The sequence below is a fragment of the Triticum urartu genome, chromosome 2A (genome assembly GCF_056163025.1).
Source record: "Triticum urartu cultivar PI428250 chromosome 2A, HENAU_Tu73, whole genome shotgun sequence".
NCBI lineage: Eukaryota > Viridiplantae > Streptophyta > Magnoliopsida > Poales > Poaceae > Triticum > Triticum urartu.
The window spans coordinates 112,359,119-112,376,726 of record NC_141874.1 but is presented as its reverse complement, the minus strand read 5'-3'; the positions used below and the strand labels follow the sequence as shown (position 1 = coordinate 112,376,726).

The window sequence follows — 17,608 nt, the reverse complement described above, 5'->3', positions numbered from 1 at the left end:
CCGTTTTTCTTAGTTCGATCCTTTAGATAATATCTTGATCTAGTAAAATAAAGTTTTAGTATGATCTAGTTGTGAGTTTTGCTTTATGATCCTTCTATGTAATTGTGTCCGTGAGCTATATATAATAAAGATTAGTGTTGAGTCAAGGGCTTGATTATTTGCTAAGATCTTGAGGGAATAGAATAAAAGAGAAGAAATAAAAAGAAATAAAGGGATCATGTGGATCTTATGGAGAGTAATGAGCTCACATATAAAGAGTATGATGAATAAAAGTTGTTGAGAGTTGACAAACATAGTTTTGGTCATCGTTGCAAAATAGGAAGTAATAAAGAAAGAGAGGTTTTCACATATAAATATACTATCTTGGACATCTTTTATAATTGTGAGCACTCATTAAAATATGACTTGCTAAAGAGTTGATGTTGGACAAGGAAGACAATGTAATAGGTTATGTTTTCTTACATCTGAGATAAATTATATTGTCATGGATCATCCAACATGTTGAGCTTGACTTTCCCTCTTATGCTAGCCAAATTCTTTGCACCAAGTAGAGATACTACTTGTGCTTCCAATTATCCCTAAAACCAGTCTTACCATGAGAGTCCACCATGTCTACCTATGGATTGGGTAAGATCCATCAAGTAAGTTGTCATCGTTGCAACCAATAAGAATTTCTCTCTAAATATGTATGATTTATTAGTGTGGAGAAATAAGCTTTATACGATCTTGTGATGTGGAAGAAATAAAAGCGACGGACTGCATAATAAAGGTCCATATTACAAGTGGCAATATACAGTGACGTTCTTTTGCATTAAGATTTCGTGCATCCAACCATAAAAGCACATGACAACCTCTGCTTCCCTCTGTGAAGGGCCTATCTTTTATTCTTGTCTATTACTTCATATAAGAGTCACGGTGATCTTCACCTTTCCGTTTTACATTTTATCCTTTGGTAAGCACAATGTGTTGGAAAGATCCTAATATATATGGCTAATTAGATGTGGGTTTGCATGAACTATTATTGTTGACATTACCCTTGAGGTAAAAGGTTGGGAGGCAAAATTATAAGCCCCTATCTTTCTCTGTGTCTGATTAAAACTTCATAAACATAAATATCGCGTGAGTGTTAGAAATTATGAAACACTAAAAGATGGTTGAGTATGTGGACTTGCTGAGAAGCTCTTATATTGACTCTTTCCTATGTTATGATAAATTGCAATTGCTTCAATGACTAAGATTATAGTTTGTTAGTTTTCAATGAAGTTTCTGATTCATACTTGAGTATGTGAATGAATTGTTACTTTAGCATAAGAGATCATATGACAATATATGTGACGTTGTTCTAAGAATGATCATGATGCCCTCATGTCCGTATTTTATTTTATCGACACCTCTATCTCTAAACATGTGGACATATTTTTCGATTTCGGCTTTCGCTTGAGGACAAGCGAGGTCTAAGCTTGGGGGAGTTGATACGTCCATTTTGCATCATGCTTTTATATTGATATTTATTGCATTATGGGCTGTTATTACACATTATGTCACAATACTTATGCCTATTCTACCTATTCTACCTTATTTTACAAGGTTTACATGAAGAGCGGGAATGTCGGCAGCTGGAATTCCGGGCTGGAAAAAGAGCAAATATCAGAGACCTATTCTACACATCTCCAAAAGTCCGGAAACTTCACGCGAGCACGTTTCAGAATATATAAAAAATATTGGGCGAAAGAAGTACCAGAGGGGGCCACCCACTGTCCACAAGGGTGGGGGCGCGCCCTACCCCCCTGGGCGCGTCCCCTGCCTCGTGGGTCCCCTGGTAGCCCTCTGATGCCCATCTTTGGCTATATTTTTTTTGAACCAGGCTTCACCCATTTCCATTGCAAATGAACGGAAATACAATAGTTCCAGGAACGACAGGAAGAGGGAAAGATGAGAGTGAGTTTGGGCATTATCAGGAAACCCACCACACACGCTCGCCATCGAAATGAGTGTCGTGGGGCGAAAACCTGATAACACCAATCCACAGTCTAACCAAAAGCTAACAACCTATTACAAAAGCCCATCCAGCTAGGCTGGAGGGATGACGGCAAATATCCAAAGCCAACCACATGGGGACCGCATCAACATCAGTTATCCAAAGGAGCAACCCGCCACCGGGAGAAGAGAAGTAGCTGACATCTTCTACTCGCTCTCGATCGGTCAACGCATCGCATTGCACATCTTCATCAGACTCATTGTGCCCACCCTGATCATCTCCGCGCCTCCCTGCAGCTCCTTGACTCCTCCTTCATTTTGAAGACCTGCCCAATAAATGAGAAAGGAGCACATGTAGAAAAAAAATTCAAAAGGAGTTTTGATTTTTTTTCTCAAAGGTAGCTCAATTACGAGCAAGCCAGATAGCCCAGCACGCGGCAGCCAGGCCAACAGTGTAGTATTTCTCTCCTCTAGGCAGGAAGATGTTGCACCAAGTATAATATTGCTAGTAATTATTCGGGCACCTATCAGTTCCCAGGGCCATCCCAATACAGCGCCACACTACTTTAGCAATGGTAAAAGTAAGAAACAAGTGATGGGATGTTTCAATACTATCACAGAAAGAGCAGCTATGGTTACCAGACCATCTTCGTTTTTTCATGACCTGTCTAGTAAGGACATCGTCTTGAGACATTTGCCACATAAAAAATTGATCTTGAGGGAGATGTTGGCTTTCCAGATCCATTTATAATGACACCCACTAAGGGGTTTTTCTAGCCATTTGTACATGGATTTGGTAGAGAACTTCCCATTTGTTAGCCCCTAGGTTACCACATCACCTCCTTGAGTCAACGGGATGCTTGCAATAGTGTATCTGATATCTTTCCATTGGTCCAACATATCTGAGGAGAGTCTCCTACGGAAGAGCGTTTGCACATCAACACAGCCAAACTTATCCATGGTACAGTCTTGGTTGTTGCAAATGTCAAACAGCAGGGGATATTGATCTTGAAACGGGCTCCGGTCACCAATGGGATCTTTCCAGATCCTGGTGAGGTTCCCAGATTTGGTATTTATCTTCCTACCAACCATACACAAGTTTTGGACTTTAAGAAGCGATTTCCAACAGGGGGAGTCTGAGAATCTGGGTCCAACCGAGGCCACCGATTTATTTTTCAGGTATCGTGCTCTCACGATATCCTGCCACAACCCTTTTGGGTTTCCAATTTCCACCACCACTTAACCATCAAGATGATATTTTGCTTCCTCAAGTCCTTCACCCCCAGCCCCCCTTTATCTCTAGATCTGCAAATCCTGTCCCACCTAACCATATGGTATATTTTCTTCTTATTGCACCCCTGCCAGAAAGTTTTCTTCTGTGCTTATCGAGCTTCTCAATAAAAGTTTTGTTCATCAGCCACATGGACATGTGGTACAGGGAAATCTGTGTGAGAACAGAGTCTAACATCGTCAGCCTCCCTCCCATGGAGGCAGCATTCCCAATCCAAGCTTCAAATCTTTTGAGGTATTTGGTCACAATAAACTCCCAATCAGAGTTCCTTAGGGTAGTGTAACTAACTGGCATGCCAAGATATTTAATAGGAAAATTTCCAACATCACAATTAAACAGATCAACATATTGTTTCGTAATATTCTCATCACCCCCCACAGTAAGTACCTCACTTTTTTGAAAGTTAACTTTGAGCCCTGACATCATTTCAAACATATATAACAGCAACTTCAAGTTCATAGCCTTATCTACATCATGTTCAAGGCAAATAATGGTGTCGTCGGCGTATTACAACACCGCGACCCCATTGGGAATGAGATCAGATGCCAAACCAACCAGAAAATTGATTTTCTAGGCATTAGTGATCATCTTAGCAAGACAGTCAGCAGCTAAGTTAAACAAAAAGGGAGAGTGCGGATCCCCTTGTCTAACCCCTTTTGCACTTTTAAAATACGGCCCCACATTGTTGTTAATTTTGATACTCACCGTCCCATTGTGCAGGATTTGTTTCATCCATCCACACCAGGTTTCACTAAAGCCTCGTTGTTTATGACATTCTAACAAGAAGTCCCAGTTCACCTTGTCGTAGGCTTTTTCAAAATCCAGTTTCAACACCACCCCCACTTTTTTCTTTACATGAGTATAATTCAGTATCTCATGCAAGGAGAGGACACCATCCATGATATTCCTCCCTTTAACAAAAGTGTTTTGGGTTGAACTAATCAATTTGTCAGCATATCTCTCCACCCTACGATCGAGCACTTTAGTGATCAGTTTGTATGGACATCTTAGTAGACAAATAGGCCTAAACTTTTGTATCTTGTTTGCCCCAGCACTCTTGGGGAGGAGTGTGATCACACCATAGTTAAGGCGTTGCACATCTAGTGTTCCTTTATGGAAGTGTTCAAACAGAGACATAATGTCATGTTTAACAATCTCCCAGCAAATCTGATAAAATTCAACAGGAATGTTATCAGGGCCCGGTGCTCTATTAGGTGCCATGGAAAATAAAGCTTCTTTCACCTCTTCCTCAGTAAATGCACGGCAAAGATCAGCATTTTCACTTGCATTAAGTTTTTCCTGATCTGCCCAGGTATCAGGATCAAGATGAAACATATTGCCAGGCGCGGGGCCAAAAATATCTTTATAGAATTCAGTGGCATGAGCAATCAGGTTATCCGTGCCTTCAATCTCCACATCACCTACCTTAAGGGAATGGCTTGTGTTTTTCCTCTTCCGCCCATTAGCAATTTTATGATAGTAATCACTATTGAGATCACCTTTCAATAACCAACGTGCATGGGATTGTTGCAGCCAAAAAAGTTCCTCATTAATCAGCAACTCATGCAACTCAGTACACACATCCATCTTGATGCTGTACATTTCAGGGGACAAGGGTCCATTTTCCTCTAGCTCTTCTAATATAGCCAGCTCAACCCTAAGCTCTTCTTTTCTTCTTTTGTCATGGCCATATTTATTCGACCCCCACCCTTTAAAGTAGGTCTTGAATCTTTTCAACTTGATATTTAAGATGTCAATAGGGTCATATGCATGGACCTTCCTAGCCCAGATTCTACTGACTGTTGTTATGAACATCTCATCTTTGATCCAAGCAAGGTTAAAACGGAATTCCCGAGGTTTGGGGGCCCCACGCCCCTCCTCACCAGATGAAAGTAGGAGAGGATTATGGTCCGAGATCTCCCGAACCAGTTTTCTAACAGACACCAATGGGAAAAGTTCTTCCCAGCCCTCAGACATCAGGGTACGCTCAAGTTTCTCCAAAGTTGGGTGGGCCTGGTTATTCGACCAAGTGTATTTCCCCCCACTAATGTGGATTTCTCTCAAAGCTAGCGCATTGATGATGGAGTTAAAAAGATCTGTCGATCTACTATGACTCATCTTCTTATTTTTCTCATTTTCATGCCTAAGAATATTAAAGTCCCCCTCCTACAATATAGGGTATATTCATGTTGCCACACATAGCAGCTAGCTCCACTAAAAATTCTTCTTTGTACTCCTCATGTGCTGAGCCATAGGCCACCAGCAAACCCCAGTCTTTCTTCTTTTTCTTATCATGAATGTTCAACTACAAGATATATTTACCCTTACAGCAGGAAATAAGGTCCATAGTGTCCAGTCTAAACCCCCCCCCCAAGGGTACCACCCGATTTTCCTATAGATGGGATCCATTCCCAATCAAACATGCCAAAGGGGTCAATTTTTCTGAGACATTTACGGGTGAAATCCTTCTTCATAGTCTCTTGCAATCCAATAAAGTCCAGGGAAAGGTCACTGACCAGATCAGAGAGGCAGGTGGCCATCCCTTTCTTGCCTGCCCCTCTGCAGTTCCAAATGAGGCCTCTCATTTGGAACGTTTTTATGGAATTTGGATCGAGTAGCCCTACCAGGAGGCATAGGAGGGCTACAATGAGTTTCCACTAAGGAGTTTTTCTTATTCTAACTTCTAGTCACAGGTCTGGCTATCTTAACATTGGATTTTCTTTTAGGATTCCCTTTCTTCTGTTTGCTAGCAGAGATCAGATCATGCATAACATCTTCCTGGTCCAGCCAGGTTCGATCGACCTTTGCTGAGTTACCAAGGCTATTAGTAACAATGATATCCTCATTATAATCCTCAGTTTTATCCCCTTTCCTTTCCTTTTCAATTAAATTTTCTCTAACATTTTCAAGCTCCCTAAGCACATTAACACAGGCAAAATCATTATCAGGAATGATAACTCCCATCCCCACAGCTCTCTTCATCAATTCAGTATTAGATAGAGTAGCGAAATAATTTTTGCATGGTTTTTGATTGTTACCTCCTAGGTCTTTCTGTTGAGCAAGACGAATGGCTTTGGCTTCAATGTTCTCGTGCACCCCACAAGCATTGCGCTTGCTGAGTCTTGGAGCTGCTTCATGCGCAAGTGGAGGAGTGAGAATCACCTCATCACCACATTCAGGAGAAGGTAATTGAACCACATAGTCATTGGATATCTTCAAACCTGAGTCCACGTCGCCCTTCACCTCCACAACCTGAGCAAAGTTAGTAACTGCAGCAGCATATGATAAAGATCGACAGGCTACAGGTGTTTTTGTTACCTGAACTTCCTTAAACTCCATCTCATGTTCACAAATTTTATCAGGCACAACAAGCTCAATAGACACAATCCAGTTTGATGTGTCATGGCCTTCATTTTCTCCAGCATTTCTTTGTTCTTTGGCCATGGTTTCAATGAGCAGAGAGGAATCCACCTCGCTTTCAGATTCTGAGGCATCATGTTCCAATGGTGACAGACGACAGGTCTTGCCACCACGAGTTGATGCTCCCCCTTTAGTATTATCCTGGGACTCAGAGCCATCATCTCCTTTCTCCTGATCAGCCTGTTTGCGTTTAGGGGTCTGATCATGTTTAGATGTATCCCCTTTTGTCATCTCAGCAACCTTCTCAGCGCACACAGGATTCTTAACAAGAACTTCCTCAACCTCATAAGTGAACTTGTAGAAATGCCCCCCCAACACCCCTTCAGCCATGGTAGGGAGCTGGTCAATAGAGTGACAACCAATTTTAGCTCTAACTAACAAGGGACGATTTATGGTGGACATATCCACCTCCAGAGTGATACCCACAAGCCCCCCGGCATAAGCAACTGTTTTATCACACCTTTTGTTAGGGGGAATGCGCCCAATCCTAACCCAAGCAATTTCCAGGAGTCCCTCAGAGTCAATATCCTCAGACCAGGGTAAGAACTTAACAGTAAAACCACATTTCTTGAGTCTAACATGTTCAATAAACAGAGCACGATCAACCTCTCTAGGATTAGGCATTCTCATAACAAACTTTTGAGGAGCAAAGAACCTAGCAGAACATCTCCACCCTTGCCCCACATGAACGCTCATCTCATGTCCAATGTCTTTGGTTTGAGCAGATCCCTCAACAATAGTAACTACTACATTGTAGATCCTCTCCCTAGTCTGTCTATCAACACTGAAATCAGGAATATAAAAGAAACCCTGCCCTTTGCTCTGAAAAGAGCACATACTAGGAACGAACTCCCATGGCAGAAACTCAGTACAGATCACAGCAAGGTGTCCTTTCTCCCTACATCTATCACACAGAGCTTGAGGGCACCTAGCAGTAGTATGCCCTCTCAGATTGCAGATCTGTCAGGGTTCAGGGGGTGGGGGAACAATGTTACCAGCAAGCGGAGGAGGATCACACAGACGGGGCGGGGGATCGCCCCCACGGGGCTCATTCGTGCTCTCTTCGTCCCCACCCCGCCGTTCCTGGTGAGCTTGAGCATTCTACTTGCTCGGATCACGCTGTCCCACTTGTCGAACCCAGTACCCCCGGATATAGAGCCTCTCGGCATCGAGGAGGCCCTGATCTCCGTCTTGCGCTTCCAGACGTTGACGTCGAGACCACGGCCACGGTCGCCTCCGCGGTCGAATCTCCCAGCTCCCCACCCGTGGTGCCCAGCCCCGAACCCATCTCCCCTTATGTCGCAGGAGGGAGGAGGGAGCGTGGAAGCAGCGGCAACCTGGGCGAACGAACGAAGATCCCTGTGGATTTTCCCCTCCCACCACTCATATGATTGATGAACCCTAGATCTGACTCTCGTCGGCGCGTCCCAAAAGTGGGAGAGGCTCTCGCTGAGATCCAGAATGGGGGAAGGAGGCCGCGCAACTCGCTTTATGTATGTGTCGTGCGCGGAAACCCTAGGGTCAGGCACGCCATGGTGGTCCGATTTCTCCTCACCCACGTGGCAAGCATCCGGTTTGTGGTAGACCAGTCCACGCCCGAGAATTCCAGGCCCCCGGTCAGGGGTGGGGGATGGACCCCCACGCGGGCCCGCTTGAGATTCTCACCGACTGCATCACCGGTCGGCGGCGCGAATCCAACGCCCGTCGACGAGCACGCGCCATTGGAGTCCGTCTCCGGGATCCTATCTCGAACCCTAGAGAAGTGGCAGGGAAATGAGACAATATCTCCAATGTCGAACGACTCACCCTCGCGGAGGAAGCGCACGTCCACCGTGACCCCGCACTCGTCGATGAGGACCAGGCGGAGCGCCTCGCAGCGGAGCCAAAGCACGTCGTCGTCCAGCGAGATTTGCCGCGCCGTCACGAGATCCGGCACGAACCAGACCCGCCACCGCGCATCACCTGCGCCGCGCGAGCCACCTGCGGCGCTCGCACCTCGCGAGTCCCCCGCGCCGGCCGCGTAATACGAATCCCCCGCGCCGCCCGTGCCGCTCGCATCGCGTGAGTCGCGTGTGTCGCCCGCCATCGCATACCAACACGATCTCTACCTGACCTCCCATCTTTTGCTATGTGGAGTCTTTCGTCGAGGAAAAAATGAGAAGCAAGATCACGGGACGAAACTCCGCCGCCACGAGGTGGAACCTTGGCGGAACCAATCTAGGGCTCCGACAGAGCTGTTCTACCGGGAAACTTCCCTCCGGGAGGGGGAGATCATCACCATCGTCATCACCATCGATCCTCTCATCGGGAGGGGGTCAATCTCCATCAACATCTTCACCAGCACCATCTCATCTCAAACCCTAGTTCATCTCTTGTATATAATCTTTGTATCCAAACCTCAGATTGGTACCTGTGGGTTGCTAGTAGTGTTGATTACTCCTTATAGTTGATGCTAGTTGGTTTACTCGGTGGAAGATCATATGTTCAAATCCATTATGCATATTAATACCCGTCTGATTATGAACATGAATATGTTTTGTGAGTAGTTACGTTTGTTCCTGAGGACATGGGAGAAGTCTTTCTATAAGTAGTCATGTGAATTTGGTATTCGTTCGATATTTTGATGAGATGTATGTTGTCATCCCTCTAGTGGTGTCATGTGAACATTGACTACATGACACTTCACCATTGTTTGGGCCTAGAGGGAGGCATTGGGAAGTAATAAGTAGATGATGGGTTGCTAGAGTGACAGAAGCTTAAACCCTAGTTTATGCGTTGCTTAGTAAGGGGCTGTTTTGGATCCATATGTTTCATGTTATGGTTAGGTTTACCTTAATACTTATGTTGTAGTTACGGATGCTTGCAATAGGGGTTAATCATAAGTGGGATGCTTGTCCAAGTAAGGACAGTACCCAAGCACCGGTCCACCCACATATCAAATTATCAAAGTACCGAACGCGAATCATATGAACGTGATGAAAACTAGCTTGACAATAATTCCCATGTGTCCTCGGGAGCTCTTTACTTTATATAAGAGTTTGTCCAGGCTTGTCCTTTGCTACAAAAAGGATTGGGCCATCTTGCTGCACCTTATTTACTTGCATTACTTGTTACTCGTTACAAATTACCTTATCACAAAACTGTCAGTTACCGATAATTTCAGTGCTTGCAGAGAATACCTTACTGAAAACTGCTTATCATTTCCTTCTGCTCCTTGTTGGGTTCGACACTCCTACTTATCGAAAAGGCTACGATAGATCCCCTACACTTGTGGGTCATCAATAGCATATTACTTGAGTTTATGGGTTCTGCATGATTTAAATACTTTGTGTGGTGAAGATAGAGCATAGCCAGACTATATGATTTTGTAGGGATAACTTTCTTTGGCCATGTTATTTTGAGAAGACATAATTGCTTAGTTAGTATGCTTGAAGTATTATTATTTTATGTCAACATTAAACTTTTGTCTTGAATCTTTCGGATCTGAATATTCATGCCACAATAAAGAGAATTACATTGAGAATTATGCTAGGTAGCATTCCACATCAAAAATTCTGTTTTTATCATTTACCTACTCGAGGACGAGCAGGAATTAAGCTTGGGGATGCTTGATACGTCTCCAACGTATCTATAATTTTTGATTGTTCCATGCTATTATATTATCTGTTTTGGATGTTAATGGGCTTTATTTTACACTTTTATATTATTTTTGGGACTAACCTACTAACCCAAGGCCCAGTGCAAATTGTTTTTTTCCTATTTCAGTGTTTCGCAGAAAAGGAATATCAAACGAAATCCAAACGGAATGAAACCTTTGGGAGAGTTTTTGGAACAAACGTGATCCAGAGGACTTGGAGTGGACGCCAATCAATCAACGAGGAGTCCACGAGGCAGGGGGCGCGCCCTCCCCCCTCGTGGGCCCCTCGTGGCTCAACCGACCTACTTCTTCCTCCTATGTATACTCATATACCCTAAAAACATCCAGGAGCAACACGAAACCCTATTTCCACTGCTGCAACCTTCTATACCCAAGAGATCCCATCTTGGGGCCTTTTCTAGAGCTTCGCCGGAGGGGGCATCGATCACGGAGGGCCTCTACATCAACTCCATGGCCCCTCCGATGATGTGTGAGTATTTTACTTCAGACCTTCGTGTCCATATTTATTAGCTAGATGGCTTCTTCTCTCTCTTTGAATCTCAATACAAAGTTCTCCTTGATCTTCTTGGAGATCTATTCAATGTAACTCCTTTTGCGGTGTGTTCGTCGAGATTCGATGAATTGTGGGTTAATGATCAAGTCTATCTATGAACAATATTTGATTCTTCTCTGAAATCTTTTATGTATGATTGGTTATCTTTGTAAGTCTCTTCGAATTATCAGTTTGGTTTGGCCTACTAGATTGATCTTTCTTGCAATGGGAGAAGTGCTTAGCTTTGGGTTCAATCTTGTGGTGCTCGATCCTAGTGACAGAAAGGGAAACGACATGTATTGTATTGTTGCCATCGAGGATAAAAAGATGGGGTTTATATCATATTGCTTGAGTTTATCCATCTACATCATGTCATCTCACCTAATGTGTTACTCTGTTCTTATGAACTTAATACTCTAGATGCATGTTGGATAGCGGTCGATGTGTGGAGTAATAGTAGTAGATGCAGGCAGGAGTCGGTCTACTTGTCACGGACGTGATGCATATATACATGATCATGCCTAGATATTCTCATAATTATTCGCTTTTCTATCAATTGCTCGACAGTAATTTGTTCACCCACCGTAATACTTATACTATCTTGAGAGAAGCCACTAGTGAAACCTATGGCCCCCGGGTCTATTCTCCATTATATTAATCTTCCGTCAACAAGATATTTCTATTACCTTTTATTCTGCAATCTTTACTTTTAATCTTTATCATAAAAATACCAAAAATATTATCTTATCATCTCTCTCAGATCTCACTCTCGTAAGTGACCGTGAAGGGATTGACAACCCCTTTATCGCTTTGGTTGTGAGGTTCTTATTTGTTTGTGTAGGTACGAGGGACTTGCGTGTGGCCTCCTACTGGATTGATACATTGGTTCTCAAAAACTAAGGGATACTTACACTACTTTGCTGCATCACCCTTTCCTCTTCAAGGGAAAACCAATGCAGTGCTCAAGAGGTAGCAGCGAGTTCTTTTGCAGCCAGAGTCACTAAGTGCACGTGTGCTAAAATCCAAGTATCATCCCACTTGCGACTTCCTGAATGCAGAGTTGGGATCGAATCCATCGCAGATTTGGAGATCAGTTTTAGAAGGACGTGATGTCCTCGTACAGGGCCTCATCCATCGTATTGGAGATGGTCAATCAACACAAATTTGGCAGCATAACTGACTCCCTAGGCCATCAAACATGCGTCCCATTGTATCCCGAGTACTGACTCCCTAGGCCATCAAACATGCGTCCCATTGTATCCCGAGTACCCAATCCACCAAAGTATGTTGGCGAGCTGATCTTACCGGGGCGGAATGGGATCATGCAACCATTGTGGATGTTTTTCTCCCCACTGATGCGGCAGCGATTTTGAATATACCTTTATGTACGCGACATATTGAAAATTTGTGGTCCTGGGTTCATGAGAAGAACAGAGTTTTCTCAATTCGTTCAGCTTATCGTATGCTCATTGACACGAAGATGAGGCGGGAAGCCTGGCTTGAGGGCCGGTCTGATTCGTCGAATACGGAGAAGGAGCAAAAATCTTGGACGAAGCTTTGGAAAATAGATGTTCCTTCTAAGGTTAAAATCTTCTTATGGAGGCTCGCACAACAGTCTATCCCTACCTCCGATCTATTGCATGACCGTAACATGTCGACGACGACGAGTTGCGGGCCGTGTGGAGCCGAGGATTCGTGGCAGCATTCACTACTCCATTGTATCGTGGCACGTTGTGTTTGGGCACTCCAAGATCCTGAACTGGTGGAAGCTTTGAACAATACCAAGGAACCTGATGCGAAGAGGTGGATCTTTTCTCTAATAGATATGTTATCTGTGGATGAATTCACGCAGGTACTAGTGACACTATGGTCAATCTGGTATGTGAAAAGGCATGCCTTGCACGAACATGTTTTCCAAAGCCCTCAAGCGACACATAACTTTATCATGAAGTACGTGAGGGAACTAAAGGATTGTAAGCCAAAGAAGACCACGCTGGCTCCTGAGCCACGTCGTCAAGGGCGGCGAAGGTGGATCCCTCCACCTCTTGGGATGGTGAAAATTAGAGTGGATGGTGCAGTCGCACGTGATCTCAATGAAGGTGCATTTAGTGTAGTTTGCAAGGATTCAGCCGGAACATATATGGGATCTTCAGTCATCCAGACTAGGGAATTTCCGATCCAGCCACTCTGGAGGCGTTAGCGTGTCGTGAAGCTCTGCGCTAGCCACGGATCTTGCGCTATCACATGTGCTGGTGGACTCCCAAGGTGTGATTCATGATATCAAGAACAATACTGGAGGAGTTTATGCAAGCATCATAAAAGAGATTTTGGAAACATCTAGGAATTTTCAGCATTGTACATTCATCTTCGAAGGGCGAGAGTCTAATTTTGAGGCACATAGCCTCGCTAAATATGCTTTTGGTCTGGAGTTCGAGCGCCATGTGTGGCTCTTAAACCCTCCTGACTTACATTGTATCCCCGTAAACTTGTTTACTCAATAAAGTAAAGTATGTTTAGACTAAAAAAATGTTTCCCCAAAGCCTGGCCTAGTGGAGGCTGCGTGAGGGCATGCAAGCTCTGGCCATGTTCTGCACCATATTTGGTTGCCCGCAAAATTCCAACCTGCAACCTCTTCATGTAGTGTAAATTGCACTGATCTGGGCATGCATAGGAGGAGACAATCGATTTGAGCGTTCTCCGGAGCCTGTTTGAGTGGTGCCTTTGTTTCTTGCGGGTGTGTTTCTTCCTGCGGCCCATGCAACCAAATAGCTCGGATTTGGCCTCTCAGAGCAAACACACCCAAAGTGTTTTACCGAAAAAGGTTTTCCCCTGTTTTGTATACAAAGCAACCAACCGAACCATACATGGATAGATGTTGGGGCGGAAGCAGCATAGTCACGCCCAAAAAAACGACAGAGAAAGAGCAAAATAAACAAATGCCAACAACAGCAGATCAACAAAAACGGAGAAGTCTCACGATCGTTGCGCCCACCAGGATCTTCCACTAGGTTTCAAGACTCCGAAGCGCCGACACTTATCAACACCTCCAAGAAGGATCGCGACGAAGATAATGTTGCTGCCAAGGGTTTCCCCCGGTACACGACGAGGCGAGAGGAAGGGTAACACACCCAAAGTGTTTAGCCTCGCCCATTCTATCTATTAGAAGGGAAAGAGGGATGGTAGAATAATTTGTTGTTTTTATTGGTTGAGCCTCGTGGGCATATATATAGGAGTACATGATCTACTTGGAGTACGAGGCAAGCCAGAATATTTCCTAGTCTAACCTATGTTTCCTAATACAATCACGTTACTCAACATCCCCCCGCAGTCACAACGGTAGTGACGCAGACGATGAGACTAGAGAAGAATCCGAAGGCAAGTCGACGGACACCCCTCCACAGTCGTAACGGTCGACGCATCGCGGAGTCGTGGCTGGAGTGGAAACCAACGAGGTTGCTCAAGCAGGCGGTAGCCCTTTGTGCCGTTTGTCGATGTAGCCGAGAGCCGAGGGTGGTGTAGCCGTGATCGAGGTAGCCGTGCGAAGAATGTCGTGGTCGATGTCGAGTTGGGGTGGCCGGTGTCGAGGAAGTCGCCGTGGAGCCGCGGGCGCAAGCGGGCGCCGAGTTAGCATGGGCGTAGTGGTGTCGAAGTAGGGGTGCACCGGGAAGAAAATGTTGTTGACGACGCGTCGCGATGGGTTTGCCAAGCCCAGGGACACATCGTGGACGAAGGCACGCACCGGTGTTGTTAGCACCGGACATGCGTAAACGGACGAAGACGAAGTTGACAAAGCGCCGACCAGGCTTGCCAGGCCCGGGGACACGTCGTGGATGAAGGCACGCATCGGTGTTGCCAGCATCGGGCATGCATAGACGAGGGGCCTGCACTAGCTGTATGCCATGTCGAAGAAGTCGGAGGGGCCAGCAGAGAAGAACTCGACGACGATTGCGGCGTCCATCGGCGCGGGGCCGATGTCACCAACGGTGGTCAGAGTAGACGAAGTGGTCGGGGTAGATGACGGCGACGCTGGCGACGGGCTGGTGCTGGACGAAGACGAAGGAGGTGAACGGGCTGGTGTTGGACGAAGACGAAGGAGGTGGACGGGCGTGATTGACCGCCGCATGGCGCGAGGCCGCCGTGTCGGGGTGATGCAGGAGTCCCGGTCGGAGCAGGGCGAAGACGGCCGGCGTAGATCAACGGGTGGGCCGGCGCGGAACGGCGGCAGTGAAGGGCCGACGCATGACGCGAGGCCGCCGGGTCGCTGAAGAAGCCGGCCGATCGCGCCGGTGTTGGAGTAGAGGCGCACGGGGTCGACGGCGGCGGTGGGCGACGCAAACCGGATCACATAGACCGGAAAACCAACAAGTAGACGCCGGTCAAAGCGACCGGTGAGAAAGAAAAACCCGGATCAAAGGATCGGGAAAAAAGACTCTTTAGGGCAGCCGGCCAACACGGCCGATGGACGAACCCTAGGTACGGGCGGTGCAGCCCCCGGCGGCGATCATGGAGGCCGACCACCCCGGGGGCGGCGCGCAGGTGCAGAAGCGGCGGCGGCTAGGGTTTAGAATCGACTTGCGATAGATACCATGTTAGAAGGGAAAGAGGGATGGTGGAATAATTCGTTATTTTTATTGCTTGAGCGTCGTGGACATATATATAGGAGTATATGATCTACTTGAAGTACAAGGCAGGCCAGAATATTTCCTAGTCTAACATATGTTTTCTAATACAATCACGTTACTCAACACTATCGTTTTTTATTAGTTTTTATGTTATGTCGATTTTTGTCAGGAGCAAGCGCTGACATGTTTTGGTTGCGAAAACTAAAAAAAAACTTGTATCAGGGACATCTCTTCAGTTTCAAGAAAGTAAAAAAACTGGATAAAAGCATTGGACTTCTCTTAATAGAAATGGCATAGCACACAATCTTACAGTAACCTCCACACGTATACGAATTTACACTTGAATAATCCCCCATTTTGATGGGTTCTAAGTTCTAATTTGTCGATGAGCTAATAAATCTTCTGTACATCATATACTATATATATGACGTGCGTCTGGGCGAGCTGAGGGTCTGAACTTTGACATGGCACGATCATGTCCCGGGCGCCTTGGGAGTGTGACGATCGTTTGGGCCTGAACCCGGGTAGTCGGTCGTCTGCAGAGCCATCCTCCCGAACATTTCCTCCACGATCGCGTCGCTCTCCCTCCTATTGCCCTGCATCATTTTGACCTGTTTCAGCAATATGATTGATTGATTCATTCATTGATTACCTAGCAAGAGCTTTGATCCGGGAGCAGTAGATCGCCTGAACCCAAATACATAGTACAGTACTACAGTTCTCTGAATATGGTTTATGATTTCATCAAGTGATTTAGATCTAGCAATGCCCGCGTTGATGTACAATAAACTACAATTATGTTGCGCTCAAACACCAAATCACGTGGCCTCGTCACCAAGAATCACACTGTCAGATTACTAAAAAAATGCGGACTTAGTTGGACAATGACACGGCTTGTTTTTATCTTTTCTTTACTCTCCTTTTCTATTCTGAAGAGATATAGATGGACTCGTCGTTTCCCCCAGACTCATGATCAAGAAGCGATCGAGAACAGCGGGTGAACCCAAGCGAGAGGTAAATCTCAAGCCAGCCAACCGTGTTCAAGCAAGCAGTGGATCAAGCACGTACGTACCTCTCCTGAATCACCTCTAGCCCCACGGAACGTCGGAGCCTCCACTGCCATCATCCTGTAGCTCCCTGCACACACCCACATCAAAATCAGCACAGAAAGAGTTCACACCTCCAAGCAGCCTCCTGACCGGAAAAACCACCGGAGAAGTCGATGAGGTTCTTGAGGTGGAAGAAGGGATTGCTCACTCGTGAAGCGGGCGGCGTGGGAGGAGGCGACGAGGAGGTGCAGAGCGAGCAGGATCGCCAGCAAGCGGCCGGCCGCAGATCTCCACCCCATCACGACGTAGACGTGCTCCCTCGCCGACTCCGAGCAGCGAGTGCAGCAGTACCCCCAGGGCTATATAGCCGCGGCTGCGGCGATTGAGTTCGCGATGACGTTCGTTCCTGCCCTCCAAGAGGAGCTAATCATGGAGAGCACTGCGCTGAGGCTGGGTGAGAGAGACGCACGGGAAAGGGTAGTCTTTTTGAACGCACGTACGCCCACCTCGACGCAATTGGCTACCTACCGAACATACGTAGTACAGTAGATTTCAATTATGCCTAGCGCTACGAGAGAGAGATAAGCGAAAAGTCTCGGGCTAGCTGAGCTAGTAGACGACCGATAATGGTGGCGTCGCAGCTTGCAGCTGAGTACTACGTAGACGGAAAGGTGAGCTTCCCAATATCTCGATCTGCGCCCATATCCTCTCGAGTTTGGCAAAAATTTGGGCGATTGCTTTGGGTGGTCGTCGCTGTCAGTGTAGTGCGTCACTCACGCGGATAAACAGGGCTCGATCGAGATGATGGCTGAAAATATAGGCTGCTGGTGGTGGACACTGGGACTGCCCAATTATCTATGATTGATAACCAGGTCAACTCTGCTCATCATGCGATACAAGATTATAGTAACCACTAACCAAGATGATGCGAGTTAATTTGCACTAACTGGCAAACTGCTAATGACCTCTAGAACCGCCATGAGGCGTGCTAATTTGCTCTACCGTGTCCGCACAAGAACATCTCTTTCTCTCTGGACTGAAACATGTGGCAAGTGGTTT

The 17,608-nt window shown here is 46.0% G+C and overlaps 1 protein-coding gene across 1 annotated transcript; it reads right to left on the bottom strand.

Annotated features, from left to right (window-relative positions):
* Positions 1 to 15,756: 15,756 nt before the first annotated feature.
* On the bottom strand, positions 15,757 to 17,187 carry LOC125541192 (uncharacterized). Its single transcript, XM_048704658.2, has 3 exons — positions 16,758 to 17,187; positions 16,573 to 16,637; positions 15,757 to 16,096 (listed from the first exon to the last, which is right to left on the bottom strand). Exons 1-3 carry the CDS (start codon positions 16,846 to 16,848, stop codon positions 15,974 to 15,976), a joined length of 279 nt encoding a protein of 92 aa, XP_048560615.1. The 5' UTR covers positions 16,849 to 17,187; the 3' UTR covers positions 15,757 to 15,973.
* Positions 17,188 to 17,608: the final 421 nt, after the last annotated feature.

Coding starts and splice junctions, on each gene's coding strand:
- LOC125541192 (XM_048704658.2), bottom strand. CDS start 16,848: ATGGGGTGGAGATCTGCGGCCGGCCGCTTGCTGGCGATCCTGCTCGCT. Junction 16,638..16,757: donor CCACGCCGCCCGCTTCACGA/GTGAGCAATCCC, acceptor GGGTGTGTGCAG/GGAGCTACAGGATGATGGCA. Junction 16,097..16,572: donor CTAGAGGTGATTCAGGAGAG/GTACGTACGTGC, acceptor AAAATGATGCAG/GGCAATAGGAGGGAGAGCGA.